This window comes from Dermacentor variabilis, chromosome 1 (assembly GCF_050947875.1).
Source record: "Dermacentor variabilis isolate Ectoservices chromosome 1, ASM5094787v1, whole genome shotgun sequence".
Lineage (NCBI taxonomy): Eukaryota > Metazoa > Arthropoda > Arachnida > Ixodida > Ixodidae > Dermacentor > Dermacentor variabilis.
Window position 1 is genome coordinate 275507214 of NC_134568.1, and position 19618 is coordinate 275526831.

The window sequence follows — 19618 nt, forward strand, 5'->3', positions numbered from 1 at the left end:
TCGAAATTTCGTGCAGACTAAGTGGCTACTCTCCATTCCTTGGAACAAGCGAAGAGGACACAAAGACCAACATTCTGTACGTGCGGTACCACTTCGACAAGTTGTACAAAGAAGCATCGACAGAGGCCACGAGGTTCCTAATGCAGCTCTTCAAGAGGACACCTGAGTAAGCCATTTTTGGAATTTCGTTTGCGATTCTTGTAAGATCGTATCCCAACTTCGAACACGGCCACCAACATTTTGTTCTTACATCCGTGACAGAAAGCCGATAGTTGGAACTGTTCGAACATAATGTTAATTTATTGTTTACAAGATCTCAACCTTGCATACATTTGAACTGTAAAAGTGATCCTGGGAAGTGTTCCCACAACTGTGCCTGTGGTTGCCAACCATCGGAATGCATCGAAACATGGCAAAAGTATGTAGCACCAGGACAACTTAGCCGATTGGCTGCTTTCGGTCTAATATATGTTATCCTTAACGATATTTTTCCAATGGCTGATTTAACGATTGGTTGAAAAGCTATGAACTGCATAAAAGAGAAGATTGGAAATTTCTGTTAAAGTCACATCAAGTTCAGAGTACGTACGGTAAAGACTTATCGCGTTGAAATATCTTAAGAAGCATCAAATGGTCATCTGTTCGTTCATGTTTGTTTGTGTCTTTCTGCCTATCAGTCATTTGGTATGTCGCGCTAGAACGATGCATACAACTCATATTTAGCCACTGCGAAATAACCCGTTGACGAAAGAATGATATTGAAGCTGTGTGACGACAGTGGCATGTTGTCTGCATACCCTCTAAAATCCGGAGGTCAATTTCCCATAACATTTACTTCGTAAGTAGTTTTGCCGTTGGCCGGCTGCCTTTGCTAATAAGATGTCCAGCAACAGGATTGGCTGGCATTTCCTCTTACGAACAATTCTATTGTAAGAGCTTTTTGTGAATTCGGGCCCTGATACCTATGTTCTTTTTTTATTTCTCAGAAAACGACCTGCCATTTCGGAATGTCTTGAGAACAAGTGGATACTTCCAAGTGAATTCATGCTTCGAAAGCGCGAGAATTCAGTCTTCTTGTCGCACAAGCTGCAAGAGTTCGCTGCCAATTTCCACATGAAAAAGAAGAACGCCAACAATGCCGAAAGGCTTTCGAAGCTGATCGGTCTGCAGCTTTCAAGGTATGAAGAATGCCGCTTGAATTCGCAGTACATATGCCTCTTATGTGCCAAGTACCAAACATAGCTCTCCCACAATAACTATACTGTCGGAAAAGCCTATACGCGAGTCGCAGATGCAGTCTTTGTAACTGTCCTGCAGGCGCAAATGTTGGCCTACACAAATTTTGTAACGATATCAAAGACGTGCGAAGAAAAGCTGACAAATTGCAACGCTCAGAAACGGTAAAAACCCTGAGCCTACCTTCCCACTGCTTAGAGGGAAGGTTGAGTTAGTAAGGTTGGTTCTGTGGACAGTAATAAGCCATCGACTCATCAATGTATGCAAAGAACTCTAAACACTGTCATTTAGTCGTGTGGATGCGCTTACTTGTCTAAGGAGCGAAAAGGTTTTTTTATTACTTTCTTGGTCATTTTGATTGGTCGAGCATATCCGTCGCTTTATGTAGTCTAGCTTAAAAGGCGTGAATTAAAAAAAGTTTGTTGGCGTCAGAGAAAGACAGGCAGTAGACAGAGAAAGGTGTGGTGTCATTGCATATGGCTGCTGTGTCTCAATTTTTACCAAGCCATGAGGTTTTCGCAGCCTCCATTTATACTAATGTTTTCTTTCCAGATGCTTTTTATCCAGCACGGAATCAAGTGGAGACGCTTGAATGAACATGAAGCGGATTCGAAAGCAAGAGTGGAGAGACCTGTTTGTTTAAAATATTCAAATGGCTGTTACATCTTGATTTTATCATTACACATACACATGTGGTCCGGCTAAGCGCGTGCGGCCGACCATGTGGACGACGTTCTTTGTCGGGTGTATCATGCTGACACTGCGCTCAGTTGCAAATATTTGTTCAAGCGCAGCTAGAAAAGTGGCGACAATTGAAACCAGCCATCCTTCTCATACTCGTCAGTTTTGTTGAGTTTTTGGACTGTTGAGAATAAAGATATTTATATGTGTACAGAGTTGGGCGCTACACGAAGGACACGAAAGAGAGAGAAAATTTGTTTAGATAAAGACAGAGAGCTCGGCCACGAGCTTGTGCGTCATAACCTGCTATTCTGCGCTGAAGCAGGGCAAAGGGGAGCGAAAGAAGGATGGAGCATGCTGGTAAGAATAGTGGTGCGAGGACGTTGGTGGTCAACACAGCAGCATTCCCGAAGTCTTGAGTCGAGTCATGTGTCGTAAAAAATTTGTGCCATGGTGTGTACATCTCGGGTGGGGCCAAGGGCCCAAAATAAGGTCATCCGAGAGGCCTCCGGCGTTGATTTTTGCCAGATAAGAGGCTGAAATCTATCGTTCTAACGAGTATGATGTGCAAACACAAAATTATATATCTTCTAGCGTCTTTAATGCATGGTATTGGTCACTATCTGGTCTGCTCTCACAGCCAATCAATGAGACGTGCACATCACCGGTTTAATATCAGACGAAGTTAAGCCCTAAGCAACAAACTTATGTCACAGCCTTGTTTCCGTGGCGTATACGGAATATTTCTGCGTTCAGCGTCAAACTTTTCTATTCTTCCCCTTTCCCCTCCCCAATTGTCGGGTAGCTAACCGGGCACATCTTTGATTAACTTCCATACCTTTCCCTTTTCGTTTCTCTCTTCTCTTCTTGGAGACAGAGGTGGTTACGGTCTGGTTGGGTCCAGCTATCGAATGTTAACTTCCGTATCCCGTATGTAGTAGGGAGTTTCTATCCGGTCAGGAATAAGCAATACACACTACTGTGTCATCATCTAAGGCAGCCATACTTCGATGTCCGCCCAATAACTGCCTTTCAGACCGCAATGTCCAGATAGCTAATAAAATCTAATTTCGTGGCGCCTTGTGGTGTGCTTAGGATCGTTTAAGCGCATTGACAAAAAAGGACAATCAAGCGGACACACACAAGCCTTATTGGTAAGTATGCCGTCTACCAACAAGGCCGAACGTCAACGCTCAAGTTCCTTTGTGGCTCGATGCCTATAAGTTCTGCATTGTCGATGGCCAAGTGGCAATAAAGACCTCGTCTGAGTGTGCCTACGATAATTTGTAACGCAGCCTCACAATTGCAAAGCTCCATCCACACAAAACAGTTCGTCGCCAACAAAAGTGTCACACGGATACCAACTATGTCAGCAGCAGTTGACGTAGGCCTGTGGTCCAACTTTAAGCACCATGTAGTACCTATTTACGGGATGATCACAGTTGCCGGCTGCAGATGATATGACTGAGCCATAGAAAAGATGCGCAAAGTGTTGCCGTGCGTTGTAAGTACGTGACAAAACCTGAGATGACTCAGGCCGGGAAATGAAAAAAAAACGATCTTGACGTAACACAGCTGTCGAGAAACTGCGCTTAGTGTAGTCGTTAGGAAGCGACAGCAAGGAATGATGAGCATGTCGGATAAACATTCGTATGTAAACGCGAAGAGGTTTACATGACACAAGTTTCAATGGGATATGCACGTGATCCAGCTGTCGTGCCGGTTGTTGTGCTGCGCGGCAGACGCAGTTTCTCGAAGGCTTTCTGGTGTAGGCGAACAGGAATGGGACACGCTTGTGAGCACCAGATTGCCATAACGTATCTAATCGGCATAAGGCACCTGGTGAAGCTCCAGCAGAAAGGATTCCTAGAGGAGCCGTCTTATGCTTGCGGCGACGCGAAGAACCTGTATAAATCCATTCACCATGGTCTTCAGCGCGACAGGTCTTGGCAAAGGTAATCGGCGGTCGACGACGCTAAGGTCTCTTTGACGACGTGTGCCAGATACCATTGGGGCTCCGTTGACCCACCATGGCTATGGTGTTGGGCCGCTGAGCTCAAGGTCGCGAGATCGAGTCCCGGCCACGGCGGCCGTATTTCGATGGTGGTGAAATACGAAAACGCCCCTGTATTTAGATTTAGGTGCACGCTAAATAATGCCAGGTGGTGAAAATTTCCGGAGTCCTCCACTATGGCGTGCCTCATAATCAGAAAGTGGTTTTGGCACGTAAAATCCCATAATTTTTTTAGGCTCCGTTGACAGTGATTGAATATCGTGCCATGGATTTTCACGTGAACATAGAGCACATTTTTCGTCACAAAGCCGCAAGCTCTAGTGGTGAAAATATTTGGGCGTAATGACTACTGCTCGTTTGGGGCCGACTGATTGCGAACGCGTCATCTTTCGCATATGTGCTTATCCTCAGTGTGTCTTGGAGCTCTGCGCAACGCCGTCCAGTGCGGTGTTGAGCAGTAAAGGAATGAGCACGCCTCGTTGTGGAACTTTGCAAAAAATTTGGTGGTCGCTGGTGCTGCCATTAGTAGCCCACAATGTTCTGCCACCTGTTTCATTATTTCACGATCGATACATACAGGCAGCCATCGACGTCCAAATCTTCCAGTGCATCTAAGATCGCACTGCGTTGGACGTTATCGTGGGTGCCTTTAATATTAGTCTGTGAAAATTTCGCCCTCCAATAGGCGGCGTTTCCTACTGAAACGTTCCGTACGCAATGAAATAACTCTATTTTTTCCGTAGAATCCTTATAGAAATTATACAAAATTTATATGAAATCCATGCAGGTTCTCATAAGAATTATACGGAAATCATATGGAATTGATGGAGTGGCATACGGAAAGTTTCACAAGGGTATTTGTTCCAACTGGACAGTAGAGACTAAGTCTACACGACGAATAACAGATATACGCGATCTACTGAATCCATTCATATATTCCGAAAGCTGACACTTTTTTCAAGAAGCCGTTCCAGTCTTGCCATTACCGTTCACTCAATTACCTTGCCCACTCAGTTGGTTAAGTTAACCGACCTGTATGGAAGAAAGCTCATATGGCCATTACCCTGACTTCAGCAACGTTAAGATATAGCTACGCTTCCAATTATCAGGCTCAGTACTCGAAATCGACGCGGGTTTGTATAAAGACGGAACGCGTCATGCTTCTAGGCCTGAATGACAGAGCGCTACGTTCATGATACTATCGGGTCCTGGAGCGATGAATGCTGCGAAGCAGAGATTTCAGCATTCAGTTCGTGCATGGTCAAGAGTGGTGGCGTAATGCTCTAGGAAGATGGAAGTACGAAGTTAGAAATGTCCACAACGAGTTTACAGATAGCTGCTGGCGACATTCACTTCGTTTCGACTTTGAGGCATAGCCATAGCGCAAAAGAGGTGCTTCCGTTGCGAAGGTTCCTGAAGGCTACGTAAAATTTGTAGCAGTTTAGAGTGCGCTTGTCATGGGTCAAGAGATCCCTAAAACAACCTCCAACATTGTCTGTCGAGTTTGTCGAGATGTCGGTGAACACGTCGTTGACTGTGGCAACTGGCTGAAATGTCCTGCAGAGACCTTGGCTGGTAGAATGTAAGGATTCGTTTCGCTCGATTCTGTTCCTTATTCAGCGTTGCAATATGGTCGGTTGCAATGGTGAAGGAGAAGAAGCGTCACTCAGACCACTGAAAAAGCTCAAAAGGAATAGCATTGGAACATTATCGATATATTATCCTAGCCCTGGTCCTCAGCCTGCATTCTGCGCGGCGACGGACAGATGGAAGACTTCCGCACGGTCCATCAATATGTTACCTTGGTGTAAGCGTGGTGACATGTAGTCCATTTCGGAACGAGGACTGTCGTTCCTACAGCCTACGTTAACAGACGCTCGGAATAACTGCCAATCTGCGATGGACAAAAGGCAGGGCCAAACGGCTGAACCACTTAAGCTGCACCTAACTTGGGAAATGGTCACTTCGATGTGTCTCTGAACCGTGTACCAACAAGCTGCAGAAGAGAGGCTACTCGAAAGATATGCAACATCTAGCCAACTGATACCCGTTAGGACTCGTTACGATGGCAATTCAGTCTTCTCCTGCGCTTGAAGCCTGTCAAGTCTCTACCACGGCGGTTCCTCGCTGTGCTGCCCCAAAGGTGATGGAAGGTATTGAAGTATCCTACTACAATCTGAGGGCTGGGGCTAGCTTGAAGAACTGACCTCAAACACGAGCAATCCACCATAGCATTTGGATGGATGTAGCCGCCGATCAACAAGGACGTGCGCCGTTGAAGGCATTGTCATAATCAGCTTAATTTTCGTTTTCTGTTGAAGTTCTAAAGTCCGGGAAATGTAATCATTAAATAAGTGCAGTGCAATGTGATGTTTGATCTATGTAGAATTCCGGCACATGCATATTATCAGTTTGCCTGTACTGTGGTCATTATGAGCCCATAACTGTACAGATTTACTGTACATTCCGTACGTGCTTCCACACCCGTTGACGAGCGACCTTTAAGCGCCGAGATTTATCTGTCCCGCCAATGGCACTGTTGATAGCGTTGTGCCTTCGCACTGGCGATCCAGTCTGGAGTGCAGCGAAGTGCACGCATGTTGGTGAAGCGAACTAGAAGCTGGATAGAAGGGTAGTGTAGGCGCACACAAGCAAGGCGCTTGTGCAGTCGAAACTTGGTCGGAGATGCATCCGTCGAAGCCAGGAGCCAGCGCGTTGCCACTGAATTCTCCGTGGACGACTGGCGCAGTGATGCTACAGCGGAGGACAGCAAGCCAGAAAAGCTGCATGAAGAATAGAAAGTTGCATGAGCCCATCACAGAATGAAGGGGCAACAACTTGATGTGGGCGAGTTGGTTCACCTTGAGTAAAACTTGAAGGCGAAGACAACAATCGAAAACACAAAACAACTGGAAAATCTATTGAAGGATCACACAGCTTTTTATACCATGTCAAAAAACACCAATAATCAAAAGGTTATTGGTATTACCAAAAAGCTGGCAGTACAGCGCTCGTCCTGTTGTGTGTGTTTTCGGTTGTGGTCTTCGACTACTACGCGCTGCTTCAAGTTTTACTCAAGATGAACCAACTCGCCCAAAGTTGTTGCTACTACAGATTTCTTCTACAGTGGGCTCTATGCTGTCAGCACCAGCCATGTCGAATCCCGCCAGCACCTGCGTCAGCTTAATCGCCTTCACAGCCTGCCAGTCCAGAACCTTATCCAACTACTTGAACAGGATCCCACCTCCGGAGGTCAGTGCGTTCTTTGGATTAGTAGAACATTTGTGGGGTCATACATAAAAAATGTGCAAGGTGCTTAAGTCTTACAAATGGCGACAGATTCGTATGTTCAACGATTGGCTTCAAGCATTGGTTCAGGAAGACAAAGACCCCTGCAAGGACTCCCGTTCTCTGCAAGAATACACAAAGCTTTCAGGGCAGTCAACTGAATTCCTGTGGAAGCGCGTAAGGTTTTCCTTGGGGAAACAAAATCCGAAACCTAGGTCTTCTAATAACATCACCACTCTGGCTGGAACGAGTGTTCCTGACAGCATGAAGGTTGTGCTTGGGAAAGGGCCAAAATTCTGCTATGGACCGCAATTGTCTGCTCATCAGTTTCTGGCTATGGCCAGAGATATGGCGTACAAGGCCGACAAACATGAACGGGACCACGCAACCAGAGAAAGCGTTGACTGCGTTATAAAGAATGTGCAACACAGGATGGCACCTAAACTACCGTTTAAACAATGGTGCCCTGGATGAAGGACAACAGTATGAATGTCCTGCAGTCCGACAAGGAAGGAAGTTTCGTCGTTCTACCAGAATCCCAGATTCTGGTAGAACCAGAGAGAAAGCCGCCGAAGCAATTGCGAAGCATCTCAAAGCAGTCCAATTCGATACGATAAAGCAAAGAAAAGCTACTCTCAAGCTACTTGCAGATCTCAATCTTGAACCTTTAAACATGACAAGCAAGGCAGAATCTGGGTTTCTGGAAGTGTTCTTTACGTGCAAAAGAAATACGCCGAACCGCCCGTTAAGGGTTACTGTATCCGAAAAGATTTCATGGCAATTGCATGTCGGACGTTTTTTGCATGGCCATTTAAAGAAGCTGCCGACGGATGACCCCTACCGAGTGACAAGTTCGAAAGAGAGAGAGAATACAGAGGAAGGCAGGGAGGTTAACCAGAGGTAGTTCCAGTTGGCTACCCTGCACGGGGGAAAGGGTTAAGGAGGATAGAAAGAGAAAGAGAGTGGAAGGTAGAGATAGAGAGAAAGCGAGACGAGCACTAACAAAGCGCGTACACCATAGAGCGGCTGTGGGCGGCGTTCTTAACGTCTACGTTAAGCCCCGCAGACCGCAGGAACTTTAATAACGCGACTAAGGCCTTCAACGCGGATGTTCTTACAGAGCACTGACCTAAAGCGTTCAGTTCTGATAGTGGACGATTGTCCAACTGGTCCATTACTCTGCACATCACTTGTTTCTGGACACTATATCGGGGGCAACAACAGAAACTGTCTGTGAGCGTCTCTTCGCTGTTGCATGTGTCGCACGTGGGGCTGTTGGCCATTCCGAAGAATTTGTGAGTGAACTAATGGGACCATGTGGTGCAAATTTTAATGCTGTCAACAAGTTTTCTGTCGGTGTGGAAGATCTGTTTTATTCATTTCCTTGTAACATTTTGCTGGTTGCCGTACGTGAAATAATCAATGAAACAGGTGAACAAGAATTTCAAACCTCAGCAAGCATAAACGCTGACAATTTCATAACGCTCTTAGAATTTTATCTTCAGTCAACAGTCATCAATCATGACGGAAATTTTTATATACAACGCACCGGGTGTATTTATCGGTTCATCCATCCCACTCTCGCTTAGCGATATATATTTTTTATCTATCACTGACAAACGCATTTGCAATGCTTTAGTTGACTCCCCAGTTACGCGCATTTATCGCTGCGTGGACGACTACCTGGTTCTTCTGGTTCTTCTAAAGCAGCGACTTGGTTATTGCTTTGACGAATAAATGAAAAATATTCTGAGAATTTTTAGTATGCACGGTGGGGGACTAAAGTTCACCGTTGAACTGCCGAATAAAACTATCATCCAATTCTTAGATATTAATCTTTCATTTGCTACAAATCACCGTGTTGGCTGTACTTATCAACCTAAGTCTAAGAAAGGCATGCTTCCCTATGACAGTGTTCATTCAAAACTCGTGAAAAGGGGAATAGCCATCTCCTGTATTCAAGCTGCAACGAACAAATCCTGTGAGCACCAAATGAAAAATAGCCTCCTACTGCAGACATAACACCTAAAAACAGCCGGGTACCCATCTTCTGTCATTCATCACAGCCGTGTGTGAAACACTCCTGCAGAAAATAAAGCGCTCGGGCAGAAAAATCGAAAAGCAGGAAAAAGAAGAGACCTTTCCTTGTAATACCATATATTCACAAGGTATCCCATAATCTAAAGAAAGTGGCCAACAGGCACCAAATCAACTCATTGTTTTCCGCTCCCCGTAAACTCTCGAAATTATGTAGTGCTATGAAAAATTGTAAGCACCACGAATCACGAAAATGAATTCATGAAGTTTACCTCTGACGTCCTTTATGAGGTACCTTTAGATTGCGGTAGAGTGTAGAACGGGAAAATCGGGCAATGTTTTAATGACAGAGGTTGGCAGCATAAAAACAATATAAAGAAAAAGGTATGGCAGCCATTTAGCTCCGCATTGCAACAAATGCTCATGTACCCCAATGTTCCATGACACTAGTTTTCTGAAGCACGCAAAAAGTATAAAAGAAATAGAAATTGTAGAAGCTTACTACATTACCAAAGCAGGAGATAAATGCGTTAGCACACCGTCGCTCAGCCTAACAAAAGATGAGATAATTTTTTAGATAAGCACTTATACTTGTAAGCAGTACCCCTGCGTTTCAACCTTTGGTTATTCGTATTTTTTGAGATGTTATAAAATGCTGTGTGATCCTTCAATAAATTTTTCAGTCGGCAATACAGCGCTCCTCCTGTTGTGTGCGTTTTCAATTGTTGTCTTCGTCTTGGCGCTGCTTCAAGTTTTACTCAGGAATGAAGGGCTCACGCACTTTTCCACTCTTAATGCAGGTTGGTAACCGTTGAAATATTGCCTAGTATATAGAGCACTCCAAGGGACGGTTTTTCAGGCCCGGGACCGACCCGAGCCCGAAAGTACCATGCGTTAGCCCGCCCGAGCCCGGCACAGTGATTTTAAACCTGGCCCGTACTCGACCCGAGCCCGAAAGATTTCGGCCTTGCCCGACTTGGCCCGGCTCGGTTCAGTTCGACCCACTAGCTCTTGAGCCTATGCGAAGCTAGGTTGAGTTCTCGGTTATTGTGAAGATACTGTGATGTGATCAACGGGCGCCGGGCGGTCTTCAAACTGCATCAAAGCAGCTTTTTGCCCTGCGTCCCCTCTTTCTGGCTACTTTAACTGTGAGAGAAATAAACATTCCACTGCTAGCCGAATACGCACAGGTTATTATTCGAATATTTGGTATGAAAACACACATATACAATGGGCAGTTAGGAAAATAGGGAGGAATCAGGCTGGCAACAGCCACCTAAAGTGCCACAACGCCTACTTACAGTTAGGGAGGAAGCTATAGAAAAGTACATCCGTTAACCACAGTGCTCGTGCTTTAAAGTGTCATATGAACGGCCGTACTACATTTTCTAAATATTTGTGCGGCAATATATTATAGAGAAGGCGTAGACGAACACTCCTTCACACACCGCCATCCATTCCATCTGACTTTTGAATCTCATATAATAATTAGTACGTACAGTGATGGAACTCGAGCCAATAAATTTGGCGCGATTGTAAATTTAAATACTCTGGTCCACTGGCTTTCAAGAATACCATAATACACGGCCACTAGAAGCTTTTCTCACAAAACAAAAATTGGCGATCGGCAAGGCTAACGCTCATGTGCAAACATATTTTCACGTAACATGCCATGCTTATTGCTTTATTCGGCTTCATTATAATGGTGTCAGCTTTTCAGTCGACAGTTTAGGCATCCTTGTTTCGCAATATATGCAAATTTGAACTTTGTCTAGTTTTGTTCCAGTACAGTGCTTGTACAACGTAGGCAACGTAGTTTCCCCCCCCCCCCCCCCGTCAGATCGTAATATGGGAACTGCTTGTTTGTTGACGTCAATTCGCAGGGAACCCACATAGCACTAAAAAAACATATACAATGCTTCGAAGACCAGGGTTGAGCCACTTAACGTGTGAAAGTAGCATTCAAACGGCAAGATGCGCGGCCGCCACATCTTGCCGTTGTCCCAGCGAAGCGCCCAGCGCAGTGAACCGGACTGACGGCCCGGCTCCCAGGGATGCGGTGGCCGCTCAACATAATTTTTTTTTCACCCCCAGCATCCCAAGATCACCATAGAAGAGGCAGTGATGTTCCAGAAACTACAGACCGGCACATTGCCACACGATGCTGCATGCCATGTATCCTACGAGCTACAATTACAACTGCGCCTTCTGCTCTGCGCCCAATACCCTCTACACATGGCAGGGGAGTGTGGGCACAACCCATCGACACTAACCATCACCGGATCTACTGTCGAGCCGCGGGAATTCCAGCTGACGAGCCCGAGCCCTGAAAACCAGTATCGTCTGTTGAGCAGGGCCAAGCTACCGACTCACGCCCACGGCATCCTGGACTGGGGACGCCGCCCACCTCGGACGACTCCACCGTCGGCTCATTTCTACAAATAAAGTTTATTCCTCCTCCTCACCTAAACCAAAAATCACTCCGATTAAACTTTCAGAAATAACTCTCTTTTGTACATGTGCACTGTTGTGATCGGCCGTTCACCCCGCGACAACCTGCAGTCACAGCTAGCGCGATTATGGGGAATGGGCCGATGGCCTCGCCATAATGGTTCTCAAAACGGATTATTGATGGCCAACACCGGAGTACCTCGGTCAGGACAGGTTTGGCCAAATAGTGTACAGTCCATCACCTGTCAGCCGCCCAAATTGGCATGTCCACTCCGGAGACGGAGTCAGTGTACGATCCCCCTTCCCCTGTTTGTGCCCAGTGATGTGCGTGCGTTTCCGGCAAAGCTCCCTTCGGAGGGAAAGGGCAACCGACCTCCGGATTGGTGAGACCTGTTGTCATCGGTCTCCTGACGTCGGATTGTGGGAAGTGACTGAACAATGACCACGCAGGGCATAAAAAGAGCAATGGACGGCGGGAGTGATCGGCTGCTACAACTCCTTCATGAACTTCTTCTGTACTACTTTGAATTTTCTTGTAAATATGTATATATAAACGTGTTTGTAAAATGTCCTGGATGTCGGGCCCAGTCCCACGTTCCCTTACTCCTCCATGAGCAAAGTAGATTCTACGTCTTCGGACCCCAGTCGCAACAACACCCTTTCAAATAAATTCGAGCATACATTTTTACTTGGACCGCATCACCAATGTATGTACGTGCGCCTGAACACGAGACATTTCGCGTATTGTTCAATGTTTGCGTCTCTTTCACTTCGAAACTACTCGCCCATCGACATCAATACTTTTTTACACACTTACTTCAACCTATCCAGCCACGTGAAGTATTCGTATCGCGTCTGTAGATTTTGTAGAATTTTGTAAAAACAGTCAAAATTGACGCATAATCGCAGTATTGCTTCACCACAAAGCACATTGTCAGACCAAGTAGCGACCGCCAATGAGGAAAAATAAGCAAGAGCAATTCTTTTGCAAGGAACCAGCAGCTTTTTGAGGCGCTTCATGCAGTATTATATGTTTTCGGGTGTATTTCGGCAACCTAGGCTTCGCCCACCACGGTAACATTAAAATCGCTGCAAGAGACAGAAAAAAAAAGTTTGGTGCAAAAATACTCTAGGGGGTCAAACAGTTCACCAAAATGATTGACCGCTATTTTTTTAATAGAATCGGAGAGTGGTCGAGTTCAATGTATCTGACGTTTTGCGTGAGTGACCCATCAGTATTTGTTACATTTCTGCAAATTCTGTAATCACTTTTGTTTTATAACCCACTCTGCCTAATTATCCAGTGGGGATTGCCGTGTAACTAAATAAATTAAAGCCCTCTCCACCGCGTTGGTAAATTCACTGTTTAACCGTCATCTGCACCAACGTTATGCAAACGTGAAATGTCTAAGTAAATTATTTAATTTACGTTAGCTTACATTATAGTGTTCCAAAATGCCTACATTAATCCACTTGACAGTTTGGTGAGAATTTTATCGACCTCTCTCTCTCACTTTGGCCACACTGGATTGGAATGATTAATTATGTATGAATTATAATCAAGTCTGTCAATGACAAAGATAATTCTCATTGATGCATTTTCTGCCCCTTCTAATGGTCAATATTGCAGGTTTCAAATGCTCAGAATAACCTATTTCAAAATAAGCTTACCGCACTTTTCTTACAGTGACCATAACGTGACAAAGGAAGTATTTTCCGTCGGTAAACATGCATTGTTTATTCATAAATACAGATGGGGTTCCCATAATAAAAATTAAAAATCGATGCTTCGCCCGAAAGGCGAAGCATCGATAGTGGTAGCACATTAGTAGACAGCTATACGAACTAAAGATAATAGTTTTATCAGCCATATAAACGTTAGTTGACTAACTATATTAACTAGCATAGTGTCAGCGAACAGAGGCAAACAAAACACATCACACTCGATGGCCGCGGACACTCGCTGTCAAAACGATGGCGTGAGGAAGCGCGGCAGCAGCAGCGGGCGAAGTGACCTTCGTGCTGTCTATCGCTTCAACGCGAACTGAACGGCAAGAACAAAGCACGCACAAAGGTCTGCAGATCGCTTTCAAGATAGATGAGCGCGCGACCGCGCAAAGTACGCAGTTGCTGCCGCAGTAGAACACCACCACCCCCTCCCTCCCGCGCTGCTTCCCCACATTCCTCGATGATATACGATCACTCATTCCGTTTCCCGGGTACGCGCATCCTAGCTAATGAAGCAGACGACGGAAGCGAGAAGCGTTTTCGACGGAATAATCGTACTCTTTGAGCTAGGTGCTTTATTTTTACAGCGGAGGAGAACTGTTTTGCTTTACCGAGAACCTCGTTAGGGTTGGCGTTTGACGCCACGTGGCGACAGGAATTTCGCCCGACCTTCTACTAGGATTCGTCGAAAGGAGGCTTGACTTCTCCTGCGATGGTTAACGTCACGCTCCTTGCGCACAAAGGGCCTTCTATCGCCCGGCCTTCTATCACCCGACCTTCTACCACCCGGCCTTCTATCACCCGGCCTCCTACCACCCGGCCTTCTACCAGGCTTCGTCGAAATGACGCGTGACTTTTCCTTTCCTTGCTTGGTAATGCCAGAGGAGGAGGGGCCCTCTCTCCGTGCCTGTCACGTGACATCGATGGAAGCAAGATCCCGCCCACACTTGTAGAGAGCCTATTTAAGGGGCTCCGAAATGTACTTTTATATACTTCATGCTTTTCTTATTTTCTTTCAACTACCTTTGAATTAACCGTGCAAGTTTCGCACTAGCAAATCGTCTCGCCCTTGCTTGGTCGCCATGGTCTACCGGATGCCTGCAGCCCGCCGACAACGCCACGCTACCCAATAAGTAATGTCGGTCGAGCTTCGATAGGCAGGCGCCGCTACTTCTCGGCAGCAGTACGGTACGCTACCCTGGAGTACGCAACAAACTGGCTGGCAGCGATCGGGATGCGGAATCCTGGAGACCCCAACTTGGACGACAACTACGAGATCGTAGCCTCTTCATCCTGGCAACAACGTTCGAAAGGAAGGTGTCTGGATCATGACTGCATAAGGTGAGTGCACGGCTTTTCTTCACTGAGATATCACTTGGCTTTTACGTATCTTTTGGAAAGTACATAGCAGTGATTTTTCTTTAAACCGTTGACGGAAGTTTGAGTACGTCAAGGTTGTATAGAGTGAAGGTTTAGCAGCACTAAAGGCAGCCATGAACTTGAAGGCACTAAAGAAGCCGGAATTGTTGAGCTTGGCCAAAGAGTTGGGCCTCCAAATTGCCGAATCAAAGAGAAAGCCGGAGATCATTGAGGCGATCGAAGAGACCGGGGCAGACGACGAGGAACTGACGGAATGCCTCGAGAGAATTAAAGAGAAAGAGGAAAAAGAAGAGCGTAAGCGCCTAGAGGAAAAAGAAGAGTGTAAGCGCCTAGAGGAAAAAGAAGAGCGTAAGCGCCTAGAGGAAAAACAGGAGCGCGAGCGGGCAGCACGTGAGGCCAAAGAAGAGCGCGACCTCGAAATGAAGCGCCTAGAGATTGACCTAGCACAGAGGCACGTGAAAGCGAGCGCAGAATGACAGACTTGATGGCACCCTACGCAGTAGGAAGGGACATACGTCTTTTTCTGGTACAGTTTGAGCGCACGTGTGAGAAGGCAAAATTCGCAAGAAACACGTGGCCGCAACGCTTGCGTACGTTACTGCCACGGGAGGTAGCTGATATCATCACCCGAATGGGGAAAGAAGAAGCAGAGGACTTCGATGAAGTCAAAGCAAACCTGCTTAAAAAGTTTAGGTTATCAGCGGAAGCATTCAGGCGAAAATTCAGGGAAGTCGAGAAAACCAAAAGCGAGTCATACTCAGATTTTGCATACACGTTGGAGGTAAACCTGAAGGAATGGCTCAGAGAAGAGGGTGCACTCGGCGAAGCCGAAAAGACAATGCAGTGCGTTGCTTTAGAACAGTTCTACCGCCGGCTGCCAGTAAACATGAAGTAGTGTGTTCAGGATAGGGCAGGCGTAGACACTGTTTCGAGAGCGGCCGATCACGCTGAGGAGTACGTAACTCGCCGTGCGGACGAAGGCAGCGAAGCTCCTAAGGAGGAGATGAATAAATGCAGACCCGACAAGCCAAAACGATGGTCAAAGTCGAGTCGGAATGAAACAAAGGAAAGATCAGATTCAGTGAAAAGTAGTGACGAGGAAAGCGAGGGAGAAAAGGAGTCACCCGAACAGAGGGCAGAAAGGCAAAAGAAAAGGGCTTTCGGGGCCAAGAAACCAGTAGTTTGCTACAACTGCCAGCAAACGGGGCATATCTCCGTGGGATGCAAAAATCCCAAACTAGTGTTGATGTCACTAACAAGTAACGTAGACAATCTGAACTTGCTAGAACCCTACATTCAAGACCTCGTAGTAAATGGCAAACCGTGTAGAGTGCTTCGCGACTCGGCAGCCACAATGGACGTGTGCATCCGTCGTACGTAGAGGAAGGCCAGTTCACGGGAGAATGTGCTTCCATAAGGCAAGCCGTAGAGGCCTCCAGTGTTTGTCTCCCGGTGGCCAAAATTCGTATTGAAGGCCCTTTCGGAGTACTGGACACTGAAGCCGCCGTCTCGTCACATCTCCCGCCGCAGTGTCCATATTTGTTTTCTAACCAATCAGAGGATTTGCTACGACGCAAGGGAATCGGGTTTAGTGAGGGAGCAGTGCAAGCCCTAACTCGTTCCAAGGCAGTGTACGAATGTCCAGTGGTGGAGAAAACAGGTTTGACAGCTGATTCGTCAACCAGTACTGAACAGGACAGCCCCATAGGGGATGAGGCGGAAAGTACGCCAGCTAATGAAAAAACCAGGGAAGCAGCGGAGCCTGAAATGTCGCGAGAGGCAGAATGTAGGAGAAAGTTGTTAAACGTAAGCCCCGCCACAATGATTGCCGAGCAGGAAATGAGTAAAGCACAAAACAATGCTGAGCATTACTATGACAGGACGGCTCGCACGCGAGGCTTTGAAGTTGGGGAAAAGCGAATGATCGTGAAACCCTCTTTGAATAACCAATCTGAGGAGCTGCCTGTCGACTTTCCAGAGTTAACAGCAGTGACGGAGGCAAAAGACATTGACGAGACCATTGATAAGTTAGTAGAACAGGCGGAGTTGAATCCCAATCAAAGGGCCGAACTGAGGGAACTCGTGTTTGAATTTAAAGACGTATCTTCAGGCAGACCGGGTAGGACAACTGCGATAGTTCACGATATCGAGTTAACCTCGTCGGACGCTGTTCGTTCGAAAGCTTATCGCGTTTCGCCTCGTCAACGTGAAGTCATGACCGCTGAAATAAACAAGATGTTAGAGCTAGGTGCAATCGAGCCAGGAGAGAGTGATTATACCTCACCTCTTATCTTAGTTGAGGTCCCAGGAAAGGAGCCGCGCGCATGTATCGACTACCGCAGGCTCAATTTAATCACGAAGGACCAGACTTATCCAATACCGCATATCGAGGAAAGGCTTGAGAAAGTGAGCAGTGCTAATTTCATTTATACGCTCGATTTAGTCAGAGGGTATTGGCAGGTTCCGTTGACGAGAGGGCAAGCACACTTGCAGCGTTTATTTCCCCGATGTGAACCTTTCGTCCGAAAGTCCTGAGTTTTGGATTGAAGAATGCGCCATATTGCTTCTCTAGCCAGATGGACCAGGTGCTACGAGGAATGGAGGACTTGGCACTTCCCTATCTCGATGACGTAGCTATCTTTTCTTCATCATGGGCGGACCATATGCAACACCTGCGAACCGTGTTGTGTCGTCTACGAGAGGCCAACTTAACTGTTAAGGCTCGCAAATGCCAATTAGGGCGCGCGGAGGGCAAGGCCATCGTCGGCCTTCCGAGGTTAAACTGACCGCAATACACAACTTCCCGCAACCACGCACCAAGCGGCACATCAGATCATTCCTTGGCTTGGCGGGTTATCACCAAAGATATATTCCGCCGTATTCCGAGATTGCGAGTCCTTTAACGGATGCTCTCAGAAAAACAGAACCACAAACGGTAAAGTGGGTTAAACGTGCCAACAGGGTGCCTGTCTAACGCTCGTGATCTCGCCTTAATGGCCGAGATCGGAGCAGTTGGACAAGGCCAACGTTGGTAAGCAAATAATCAAAAGAAAGACATTATTACACACATATTTCTGCCGGTCTATTCCATTGACGTTATACGCGAAGGGGCCTCGTGTAACCGACAGCGCCACCGACATCGCTAAGCGGCGCGCACGCCATCCCAATTGTTCCTTGAAGGAAATGTTAAGAAGTGCAGTGGTCGCAGAGCTTAAACGTTCCGACAGGGTGCCTGCCCAACGCTCGCGATCTCGCCTTAATGGTCGAAATCGGAGCAGTTGGACAAGGCCAACGTTGGTAAGCAAATAATCAAAAGAAAGAAATAATTACACACATATTTCTGCCTGTGTATTTCGCGTTATACGCGAGGGGGCCTCGTGTAACCGACAGCGCCACCGACATCGCTAAGCGGCGCGCACACCATCCCAATTGTTCCTTGAAGAAAATGTTAAGAGGTGCAGTGGTCGCTGAGTTTAAACGTGCCAACAGGGTGCCTGTCCAACGCTCGCGATCTCGCCTTGATCGGAGCAGTTGGCCAAGGCCAACGTTGCTAAGCAAATAATCAAAAGAAAGACATTATTACACACATATTTCAGCCGGTCTATTCCATTGACGTTATACGCGAAGGGGCCTCGTGTAACCGACAGCGCCACCAACATCGTTAAGCGGCGCGCACACCATCCCAATTGTTCCTTGAAGAAAATGTTAAGTGCAATGGTCGCAGAGCTTAAACGTGCCAACAGGGTGGCTGTCCAACGCTCGCGATCTCGCCTTAATGGCCGAGATCGGAGCAGTTGGACAAGGCCAACGTTGGTAAGCAAATAATCAAAAGAAAGACATTATTACACACATATTTCAGCCCGTCTATTCCATTGACGTTATACGCGAAGGGGCCTCGTGTAACCGACAGCGCCACCGACATCGTTAAGCGGCGCGCACACCATCCCAATTGTTCCTTGAAGAAAATGTTAAGAAGTGCAATGGTCGCAGAGCTTAAACGTGCCGACAAGGTGCCTGTCCAACGCTCGCGATCTCGCCTTAATGGCCGAGATCGGAGCAGTTGGACAAGGCCAACGTTGGTAAGCAAATAAACAAAAGAAAGACATTATTACACACATATTTCAGCCGGTCTATTCCATTGACGTTATACGCGAAGGGGCCTCGTGTAACCGACAGCGCCACCGACATCGCTAAGCGGCGCGCACACCATCCCAATTGTTCGTTGAAGAAAATGTTAAGAGGTGCAGTGGTCGCAGAGCTTAAACGTGCCGACAAGGTGCCTGTCCAACGCTCGCGATCTCGCCTTAATGGCCGAGATCGGAGCAGTTGGACAAGGCCAACGTTGGTAAGCAAATAAACAAAAGAAAGACATTATTACACACATATTTCAGCCGGTCTATTCCATGGACGTTATACGCGAAGGGGCCTCGTGTAACCGACAGCGCCACCGACATCGCTAAGCGGCGCGCACACCATCCCAATTGTTCGTTGAAGAAAATGTTAAGTGCAATGGTCGCAGAGCTTAAACGTGCCAACAGGGTGGCTGTCCAACGCTCGCGATCTCGCCTTAATGGCCGAGATCGGAGCAGTTGGACAAGGCCAACGTTGGTAAGCAAAGAAACAAAACACAGACATTATTACACACATATTTCAGCCGGTCTATTCCATTGACGTTATACGCGAAGGGGCCTCGTGTAACCGACAGCGCCACCGACATCGCTAAGCGGCGCGCACACCATCCCAATTGTTCGTTGAAGAAAATGTTAAGAGGTGCAGTGGTCGCAGAGCTTAAACGTGCCACCA

The 19618-nt window shown here is 46.9% G+C and overlaps 1 protein-coding gene across 8 annotated transcripts in view; it reads left to right on the forward strand.

Moving 5' to 3' along the window:
* Positions 1 to 2128, forward strand: part of Obsc (Obscurin) — a 220812-nt gene extending 218684 nt beyond the window's left edge. For all 8 annotated transcript variants that reach the window (XM_075676117.1, XM_075676126.1, XM_075676164.1 and 5 more), the window contains 3 exons: positions 17 to 166; positions 987 to 1178; positions 1789 to 2128. In XM_075676117.1, the coding sequence (XP_075532232.1) occupies positions 17 to 166; positions 987 to 1178; positions 1789 to 1828 (382 nt within the window). In that variant the 3' untranslated portion in view covers positions 1829 to 2128. The remainder of the gene's footprint in view (positions 1 to 16; positions 167 to 986; positions 1179 to 1788) is intronic.
* Positions 2129 to 19618: the final 17490 nt, after the last annotated feature.